At 42.6% G+C, this 10,672-nt stretch overlaps 1 protein-coding gene across 1 annotated transcript in view; it reads left to right on the top strand.

The window, feature by feature from the left end:
- The first annotated feature begins 520 nt into the window (after nucleotides 1-520).
- LOC146520939 (alpha-2-macroglobulin-like) overlaps nucleotides 521-10,672 on the top strand; it is a 31,280-nt gene continuing 21,128 nt past the window's right edge. Inside the window, exons 1-8 of the mRNA XM_085154229.1 lie at nucleotides 521-850; nucleotides 930-1,110; nucleotides 1,208-1,361; nucleotides 4,712-4,764; nucleotides 4,875-4,895; nucleotides 10,021-10,186; nucleotides 10,262-10,346; nucleotides 10,443-10,590. Coding sequence (XP_085010355.1) covers nucleotides 771-850; nucleotides 930-1,110; nucleotides 1,208-1,361; nucleotides 4,712-4,764; nucleotides 4,875-4,895; nucleotides 10,021-10,186; nucleotides 10,262-10,346; nucleotides 10,443-10,590 — 888 coding nt within the window. The 5' untranslated portion in view covers nucleotides 521-770. The remainder of the gene's footprint in view (nucleotides 851-929; nucleotides 1,111-1,207; nucleotides 1,362-4,711; nucleotides 4,765-4,874; nucleotides 4,896-10,020; nucleotides 10,187-10,261; nucleotides 10,347-10,442; nucleotides 10,591-10,672) is intronic.

Here is a 10,672-nt window from a genome sequence, read left to right as displayed (position 1 = left end):
AGAGGGTCAGACATAATGACTCATTCTCAGCAATGTTACAGTTTAAAAAACAGACTAGATATCCCTCCACACTCAGCAGTGTGACTGTCACTGCTGTTATTTCAGTGGGCTGAAGTTTGATCTGTGTTGTTTACCAAAGTCCAACAAAAGCTGTTTAACATGTTTCATTTTTAATTCTTACAGAAACATTGTGATTTTTGTCTTTCAAGCGTGTATAGCAGTCTGTGACATCACTGATGAATCCACCAGTTCTTTTTGAGCCTGTTATCACTACACAAACGTTTGTTTAGTCTTTCCTGAGAAATAAGGTCAAAAACATGGCAGTCAGACATCCCACGCTGGGTAAAGGGAGTTACACCTACTGTAGCTCCCAGTGATTTTAGAGAATATGAGTAGTTACAGACTACAGTGGGATATCCCACCACTGACGGTAAGAAAATGCACATTATTAAGTAAAACAGGCACATTCGAAACAGAAATAACTTTTTGTAACAGCCACATAAAACTTGGAGCTGATTTAGAAACATCACCTCGGAGCACTGTATGTTACTATAATGTTTTACACTGAATGACAAACTTTACTGTTGTCTATAGTTTAGTGTTCAGTGCTGAAAGCAGGATTGGGATTTTGTAAATGTGTAAGTGATTGACTTTGTGGAGATCAGAGTACATGAGTGCGTTTCAAACACGTGGCTGCTACAGTGTATGTGGGTGGGGACGATCAGCCGATATTTAGCCGAAGCTGACACTGAGGATTGTCACAACCAGTCATGGAGCGTCTCTGGATCCTGAGCTGCACTCTGTGTGTCCTCCTGAGCTGGATGCATGTGGATCAAGCGGTGGCTGAACCGTGAGTTTGTCTTCAGCGTGTTTTTGTCTGTGTGAGTTGTTCACTGCAGTAACTGCTGTATGTGTGATGCTGTATGCAGCCAGTACCTGGTGGCCATTCCTGCAGTTATTGAAGCTGGAGCTGAGGCCAAATTCTGTGCAACTCTCCGACAGCCCAGTGGGACTCTGGTCATGACTGTCACTTTGATGTCCCGAGAGAAGAACACAACCTTATTCACGCATACGTCAAATGAGGCCTTTCAAACCTGTGTTCAGTTTGAGGTTGGCAACCAGCACTTTCACACACAAAGTGTGTTTGTTAGTTGTTATTGTAAGCATTATTGGCTTTAATGACTATCTAAATATCCCACTGTCTCAGGCTCCTTTGGTACAAAAGGAGGTGCAACATTTTCAGGTGGAGGTACGAGGAGACACATTTTACTCCAAACAAGTCAGAAAAGTGATGATCCGAGCGTCTGATCCCTTCACATTCATCCAAACAGATAAACCCATCTACCTCCCTGGACAAAAAGGTAACAATGTGCTGTTATGTTATATAAGACATGTAGTTCATTCAAATTCCATTATCATGAGCCAGCTGCTCCACCATATCCAATTTGTGTAACAAGTTTTGTGGTCCAAAATTTGGACACACATACAGTGATTGATGTGAAATGTTTGCTTCAAATAGCAAATGTTTTTCAAGATATTTAGTTTAATATTTAATACGGTCGATGGACCAAGATGTTTATTCGAAGTTTGAAATCCGACTGCATCTTTGAACATAACTACCGTATTTTCCGGACTATAAGGCACACTTAAAATCCTTTCTTTTTCTCAAAAATCGACAATGTGCCTTATGTATGAATTCTGGTTGTGTTTACTGACCACAAACATATTTTATGTGGTACTCAGTGCTCAAAAATCTGTCAAAAATGTTTTAGAATGACTTTGGTAAGCTACGAAGCCGCACCGCTTGATGGATTGTCGGAGCATTACGGCTAGAAGAGTCAGAAGCCTCGCGGACTCGGCCTAATCTGGGTCCTAAACGCCGTCTTCTTCAGGTCCTAAAGTCAAACGAACACTGCAGCATCACTGAGAGTTAAAAACTGTCTAAACTCTTTCCTCTTTAATAAAATGATCAGTGTTGCTGCTTTACCAGGTGTAACAATTAACTTTAACATCCAGGCATCCATGAAAACATAATTTATTAAATTTAGAAGTTTGAAGTTAGCAGGACGTTAGCTCGCTGGTTTTGCTAGCTTCTAAAACATGCTCTTCTATCACTTCCAACATAAATGAAGACAGAAAGCTAAACAGCAGTGATGTTAATAGGGTTACTGAAGTTGCGCTAGCTGGTATATAATAATGTGCTATGTGATTGCTAGCGACACAGCTATGTTAGCATAGCATAAACACAGTGAAGCTGGAGGATGAACGCTAACTTTTTTCCACTCGATAAACGTTCCCGATGGTTTTTGACAAATGCAATCACATGGAAAGATGCTTTAAATGGACCAAACTTCAGTCAGGAGAACAACTGAGATAATCCATCCACAATACCAGGTTAGTCATTATTATAAGATAAGATAACCTTTATTAGTCCCACACGTCGGAAATTTGTTTTGTTACAGCAGAAAGTGGACAGTGCAAAGTTACATAGCATAAATTATAAGGCGTTTAATGCGCCCTATATTCCAGTACGCCTTATGTATGAAAACAGACCCGTTTCAGACAAGTTCATCGTCAGTGCGCCTTATGGTCCGAAAAATATGGTATTTTAAAAAACAACAAAAGGAAAAAAAATCCCACAAGTTTCATATTTGAGCTCACACTAATGAAGAACTTCACATTGCAAAAGACAGCTACTGACAACGAATGGTATGCAGTTATTTCACAGTGATGAGAAATAAAACATGCAGAATACTCAGAGTGCACAACTTCCCCCAAAGGGCAAAGGCCATATTATATTTTCCATTTTGAGACCTGCTGCTGTGATGGAGAATTAGACAGTAATTCAGCTTAACTTTGTAATCGGGGACAGATAGCACAAAATGAATCATGTCTGAGTAATGCCTCTTAGTTTATTTCAGTCAAATTCTTTTTATGTGAAAGTTTAACGGTTTTAATTTTTAATAGTTCACAATAAAATAAATATGTTTAAACATGGCTTTGGAATTCAAAGTACAAAAAAATCGTGAGGGAAGAATATGGAGGGCCTCGGGTGCCAAAATGTATTAAATACATAATTAGATAATAAATTAAATGTGTCATTAATTACGCAATGACAATTACAATGTTGCGTGGAGATCAGGGGCAGTACCCCTGGACTTGCAGACTGGGGTGGTGGTCCCCATCTTTAAGAAGGGAGACCGGAGGGTGTGTTCCAACTACAGGGGGATCACACTCCTCAGCCTCCTTGGGAAAGTCTATGCCAGGGTGCTGGAAAGGAGAGTTCGTCCGCTAGTCGAACCTCGGATACAGGAGGAACAATGCGGTTTTCGTCCTGGTCGCGGAACACTGGACCAGCTCTTCATCCTCTCGAGGATACTTGAGGGTGCATGGGAGTTTTCCCAACCAGTCTACATGTGTTTTGTGGACTTGGAGAAGGCATTCGACCGTGTCCCTCGGGGTGTCCTGTGGGAGGTGTTGCAGGAGTATGGGGTGTCTGGCCCATTGCTACGGGCCATTCGATCCTTGGTTCGCATTGCCGGCAATAAGTCGGACTCGTTCCCGGTGGGTGATGGGCTCCGCCAGGGCTGCCCTTTGTCACCGGTTCTGTTCATAATTTTTATGGACAGGATTTCTAGGCGCAGCCAAGTGGTGGAGGGCTTTCACTTTGGTGGCCTCAGAATCTCATCTCTGCTTTTTGCGGATGATGTGGTTCTGTTGGCTTCATCGGGTGAGGGCCTCCAGCTCGCACTGGAACGGTTCGTAGCCGAGTGTGAAGCAGCGGGAATGAGGATCAGCACCTCCAAATCTGAGGCCATGGTTCTCAGCCGGAAAAGGGTGGAGTGCCCACTCCGGGTCGGGGATGAGTTCCTGCCCCAAGTGGAGGAGTTCAAGTACCTCGGGGTCTTGTTTGCGAGTGATGGGAGAAGGGAGCCGGAGATCGACAGACGGATTGGTGCGGCGGCTGCAGTGATGCGGACGCTGCATCGGTCCATCGTGGTGAAGAGGGAGCTGAGTGTAAAAGTGAAGCTCTCAATTTACTGGTCGACCTACCCTCACCTATGGCCACGAGCTGTGGGTAGTGACCGAAAGAACGAGCTCGCGGATACAAGCGGTGGAAATGAGCTTCCTCCAAAGGGTGGCTGGCCTCTCCCTTAGAGATAGGGTGAGAAGTTCGGCCATCCTGGAGGGGCTCAGAGTAGAGCCGCTGCTGCTCCACATCGAAAGGAGCCAGCTGAGGTGGTTCGGGCATCTGATAAGGATGCCTCCTGGGCGCCTCCTGGGTGAGGTGTTCCAGGCATGTCCCACCGGGAGGAGGCCCCGGGGCAGACCCAGGACACGCTGGAGAGATTATATCTCTCGGCTGGCCTGGGAACGCCTTGGTGTTCCCCCAGATAAGCTGGAGGAGGTGGCTGGGGAGAGGGAGGTCTGGGCCTCTCTGCTTAGGCTGCTGCCCCCACAACCCGGCCTCTGATAAAGCGGATGAAGATGGATGGATGGATGGTGTCATTAATTAAAATATAAATTAGCAATATCAGTTCAATTTCAATAAATTCTATACATATGTCTCATACATGTCAGTCCATTATCTGAGATCTGTCTTGGCTTGCTGTGTAGGGTAACCAATCAGATCCATGTTTGATAAGTTGCAGTGACTTTGTTTTAAAGTATAAAGAGAGAAACAGAGGTAACCTCTCAATTTTTCTCAAAGTGAATTTCAGAGTCGTTACGATGGATAATAAAATGCGACCTGCCAATCAGCTGGTGAGTTTTTGAACAGTATTATTAATAATGCTGTTTGCAATTTGGATGCAGTGATTTACACAACAGTTTCTTAACTCCACCTGTCTTTCTTCTTTTGCTCTTTCTTTCAGTATGATGTCATTGAACTTCAGGTAAGAAGGCGCCTCTAGAAAAGGCTTTTACTTCTCTTGTAAATGCATCAACACAACACTGAACACATGCAGTCAGACAGACTTGAAGGTTCCCTGCTCACTGCTTGCATACTCACTGCTTCTGCAGTATTACTCCAAGTTACTGACAGTGCAAGGTTTAAAAACTGGACAAAGTGGGTTGCATGTATGTAATACACACTGTGCAGGGGCCTGTTTTGTCACTTGATGCCCCACATGTAAAAATAAAATGACAGTGATTAAATCAAATTAATAATTTTGATTTAATTACTCCACAAACACAGCCACAGCTTCCCTGTCATTACAGCTTAGGTTTCTTTATATCACTTAATTGTTAAACATTTATAAACAAGTGCTTCACATCTAGAAGGGGACAAAGCTGGCTACAGATGAAGACAGGACCTTTTTATGTCCCCCTAAATTTATATTGTCCAGTTTTAGCTCGAATCTTGTTGAAAAAGAAAATAAAGAATCTAGTTGGTGTGTTGTCTTCGTAGCGCTTGTTAAAAAGACCACAGGATCCACTTATGCCTTGCGAGCTACTGCTCCAATCACTTTATTGACACCATTCTAAAAAACCCCTCACACCACAGACCAGTCTTCTTTTATGTGCTCCCTGGAGGCATTCATGAGCTTTCTTAAATACAGCGCCCCCTGCTGGTAAACCTTATTACATAAACACCTACATATCACCACACCCCCTTTCCTCTGAATTATATACAACATAGGTCTTTTTAACTAACATATACACATAATTGTTTTACATTAAAATTTTTTCAATTATTTTTTTTCAACACCATCAGAATATAAGATAAAAACAAATCCAGTTATAGCTTTACAGATTAAGCCTAACTGGTCTTTTGACCTCACGCTCTGACCTCCTCAATACAGGTTCTGAAACCACTGCACTCTTCTCCACATACTCATGTCCATCCAGTGGTTTCAAATCAGACACTGTCTCTGCATGTGACACATCAACATTTTCATCTTCCTCACCATATTGTTCCTCCTGAAATGTTTCTTTAGTCTTCAGCAAGTTGCGACGGTTCCTTCTGAACACATGACCTTCTTCAGTTCTTACGTCATATGATCTCGGACCTGCTTCCTGAAGAACAATGGCTTTCCTGCTCCATGCATTCTGATCTTGAATTCTCACTACATCATCCTTTGCAAGCAATCCAAGTGCTCTTGTTCCCTTGTCGTATTGCCGTTTTTGTTTCCATTTCAGATGCTCTTGCTTTTTTATAATTTCTTCACTCTGCTTGCTTTCTGCATAGCAGGGCAAAGTTGTGTGTAGCTTACGATTCATCAGCAATTCTGCAGGGGATAAACCACAGTCAAGAGGAGCAGTCCTGTAGCTCAGCAGAGCTAAATAAGGATCAGATTGACTGTCTGTAGCCTTCTTCAGAAGCTGCTTGATGATATGCACTCCTTTTTCAGCCTTGCCATTTGCCTGTGGATGTTGAGGACTTGATGTGACATGCTTAAAGCCGTATTCTCTTGCGAAATTCTGCCATTCTTTGCAATTATAGCAAGGACCATTGTCACTAATGACAGTTTCTGGTATTCCATGCCTGGAAAAGATAGACTTCACATGTGTGATCACATTATTAGCAGTTGTACTTGTAAGCAGAGCAATCTCAGGAAAGTTACAGTAATAATCTATCACCAACAGATAGTCTTTCCCATTAAAATGAAATAGATCTGTTCCTACTTTCCTCCAAGGCGCTGTAGGAAGTTCAGGAATCATCATGGGTTCTCTTGCCTGTCTGCTCTGAAACTTGTTACATGTTTCACACTTTCCGATCATGGTCTCAATGTCTTTATTAATGCCAGGCCAGTACACAGTGTCTCTAGCCCTCCTTTTACACTTTTCTATTCCCAGGTGTCCCTCATGTATTCTTTGAAATATCAGCTGTCTCAGACTATGTGGTATCACAATCCTATTGCCTCTCAACAGCAGTCCATTTACCACATTGAGCTCTGATCTAACATGATAATACTTTGAACAAGACCCTTTGGGCCAGTCTCCTTGGATATTTTCCATCACCATTTGCAGCTCCCTGTCTGCAGCTGTCTCTTCACATACTTGTTTTATCTTTGCGTCAGACACTGGCAGAGACTCCACAATCATATTAACATGATCATCTACTTCTTTCTCAGTGGAGCTTGCGTGACACACCTCTGATGCTCTCGACAGTGCATCCGCTAAAGCTAAATGCTTGCCTGGTGTGTATATCAAGTCAAAGCTGTAGCTCTGCAGTTTCATCATGAGACGTTGAATCCTCGGCGACATCTCATTCAGATTTTTCTTAATGATTGACACAAGAGGACGATGATCTGTCTCAACTGTAAAGGTAGGAAGACCATAAACATAACAGTGAAAAATATCAAGTCCATATGCCAGCCCAAGACATTCTTTCTCAATCTGAGCATATCTGGTTTCAGACTTAGTCATGGATCTAGAAGCATAAGCAACTGGTTTCCAACTCCCCTCTTCAGCTTGAAGTAAAACAGCTCCAAGCCCATCCTTTGAGGCATCTGTTGAGATCTTCAGACTCTTAGTTGGATCATAATATGCAAGCACTGGGCGCGTTGTCAGTGTGGTTTTTACATCATTCCACTCTTGTTCATGCCTCGCTGACCATTTAAATTCTATGGAATCACGAAGTAACTCCCTTAGTTTTGATGTTCTCACTGACAAGTTAGGTATGAATTTTCCTACAAAGTTTATCATTCCCATCACTCTGAGCACACCTCTCTTATCTGTCAGGCGTGGCATTGTTGCGATGGCTTTTATTTTTCTTTCATCTGGCTCAATACCTTCAGCAGAGAATTTGTCTCCCAAAAATGTTATGTCCTTTACACCAAAATGACACTTGTCACGATTTAGCTTTAATCCATTCTCCCTTACCCGTTGCAGCACCTTCACCAGTCTTTCATTATGTTCTTGTAGGGTGGAGCCCCAAATAACCACATCATCAACATAACAGCGAACACCCTGTAATCCCTCTAACATGTTGTCCATGGCACGATGAAAAATCTCAGATGCTGAGATTATGCCAAATGGCATTCTGAGGAATCTGTACCTGCCAAAAGGTGTATTGAAAGTACAAAATTTTGAACTTCTCTCATCCAGATTTATTTGCCAAAAACTGCGCTGCATCTAGCTTTGAGAAGTATTTGGCGCCTGCCATTTCACTTGCAATCTCTTCACGCTTTGGTATCTGGTAGTGCTCACGTTTTATGGCTTGATTTAAATCACCAGGGTCCATGCATATTCTCAAATCATTGTTTTTATTCCTCTTATCCACACAAACCATTGAGTTTACCCACTCAGTTGGTTCTTCCACTTTTGTAATGACCTGCAACTGTGACATCCTGTCCAGTTCTTTCTTTAAACGGTCCTTCAGTGGAGCTGGGACTCTACGTGGTGAATGGATCACTGGCTTTGCATCCTCTTTCAGCTGGATACTGTAAGTGCATGGTAGACATCCCAAACCTTTGAAGACATCCTCATAATACTGCACAATGGAGTCAACTGCTCCTCGCTGTCCACTTGCTGCTTCTGCACAGCTAATGTGGTACACCCTTTTTACTAGGTCTAATCTTTTGGATGTCACTCCCCCCAGCAGTGATTCACGACCTTCTGGAACAACATTAAACAATACATCATAATCCTTATGTTTTATTGTCACTTTAAGTCTGCATTGACCACTACTTTCAATATTCTTTCCATTGTAGTCTTTTAGAGGTACTCTTTTCTTTATTATTTTGGGCTTTGGTTTCATAGCATGGATCTCTGTCATGCTGATTAGGTTTGCCTGTGCACCTGTATCAATCCTTAGTGCCACCAAAGTTCCTTGTATTGGGAGTGAAACAATCCACGTGTCTTCATAATCTGAGCGTCGGTCACTGTCTTCTGCTACGTTATGCTCACGTTTTACATCCCCAAGTGACACCATGCCCACAAAGAAAGTCTCGCTTAAGTCAGTCTCTTCAACTACATGCACTGATTTGGGTTTGGCTTTCGACAGACATTGTTTGGCAAAATGATTTTTTCCATCGCATTTCAAACATCTTTTGCCATAAGCTGGACACTGTCTAGGTTCATGTCTGCTACCACATCGCTTACAGGAGTACACTGTACCCTCTTTGCTGGACTTTTGTGACATATTCTTCCTCATTTTCTTTTTAACCACAGCTATTTTTGCACCATCATGTACTGCAGCGACGCTTGTCTCATTAAATGTCTTTGCATGCTGCAGGGCTAACTCACTTGCGTGACACAGTCTTTCTGCTTCATCCAGAGTTAGCTTGGAATCTCTGAGCAGCCGTTCTCTAGTCCGTTTATCATGGATCCCATACACAATTTGATCACGAACCATAGAATCTCTCAGCTCTCCAAAATCACATGACTGTGCCTTTAGCTTCAAATCAGTCACAAAGCAATCAAAAGTCTCTTCTGGTTGCTGCATCCGAGATCGGAAAACATACCTTTCATATACTGTGTTCTTCTGTGGTGAACAGTGTGCATCAAACTTTTCAACCACTTTGTCGTACTTATTCCTGTCACCAACTTCCTCAAACTCAAACGTGTTGAAGACTTCAATGGCTTGAGGACCAGCTACCGTGAGCAGCAATGCAATTTTCCTGGCATCGGGTTTGGAGTCCAGTCCCATGGCAGCCATATACAGCTCAAACTGCTGCTTAAAACACCGCCAGTTGCTGTCCACATTCCCCACCAGTTTCAGTCCTTCCGGTGGCTTCAAACTTTCCATCTCTCAACCTTGAACTGCTATCGCTTCCACTCTCCCACTTTTACTCCTGGTACCATGTGTTGTCTTCGTAGCGCTTGTTAAAAAGACCACAGGATCCACTTATGCCTTGCGAGCTACTGCTCCAATCACTTTATTGACACCATTCTAAAAAACCCCTCACACCACAGACCAGTCTTCTTTTATGTGCTCCCTGGAGGCATTCATGAGCTTTCTTAAATACAGTGCCCCCTGCTGGTAAACCTTATTACATAAACACCTACATATCACCACAGTTGGTACTGTATTTACACCTGTGTAGTAGCTGTCACTGTCATTTGATTTAACAGGATCCTCACAGTAACAGGATTGGACAGTGGCTAAATGAAACATCCAATAGCAGAATACTGCAGCTTTCTTACTCCTTGGACACTGAGGCCCGTGAGGGACCGTACCAGATCATTGTGTCAATGGGTGAGAGGAAAATATCTCACAACTTCAAAGTGGAGAAATATGGTAAGTCAGTCTTATTTATTTTTAAATTCTTTGTTGAAATGGAGTGCAAATGCTGACATTCATATTTTCCCCCAGTTTTACCCAAATTTGATGTGACAGTAAATATATCTGGAGAAGTGAGTATTGGGCAGGAAGACATTGAAGCTAAAGTGTGTGCAAAGTAAGGAAAAGTTCTTTCAGGACAAATTATGTGTTGTAAAATCTGGAGTTTGAAGAGCAAATGACTCATAATGTTTACTTATTTTTCTTTATACAGGTACACGTATGGACAGCCTGTACCAGGACGTGTTACAATCAATGTGTGCAGACCTATTAGGTACTTTTTCCACGGTATATCGGTGCGCAGTGAGGATGATTTGGCCCAATTTCAGATAAGTGCGCCCTGCCACACAGAGACAAAGCAGGTACAGTTATGATTTATTTCTCTCCAACCTTTGTTCCCTGATTCATTGGGTACATTCAGGCCCCTGCATTAGCATTACAGCA

This window comes from Neolamprologus multifasciatus, chromosome 3 (assembly GCF_963576455.1).
Source record: "Neolamprologus multifasciatus chromosome 3, fNeoMul1.2, whole genome shotgun sequence".
Lineage (NCBI taxonomy): Eukaryota > Metazoa > Chordata > Actinopteri > Cichliformes > Cichlidae > Neolamprologus > Neolamprologus multifasciatus.
Note: the sequence above shows the minus strand (reverse complement) of the source record. Positions and strands in the feature narration are given on the sequence as shown.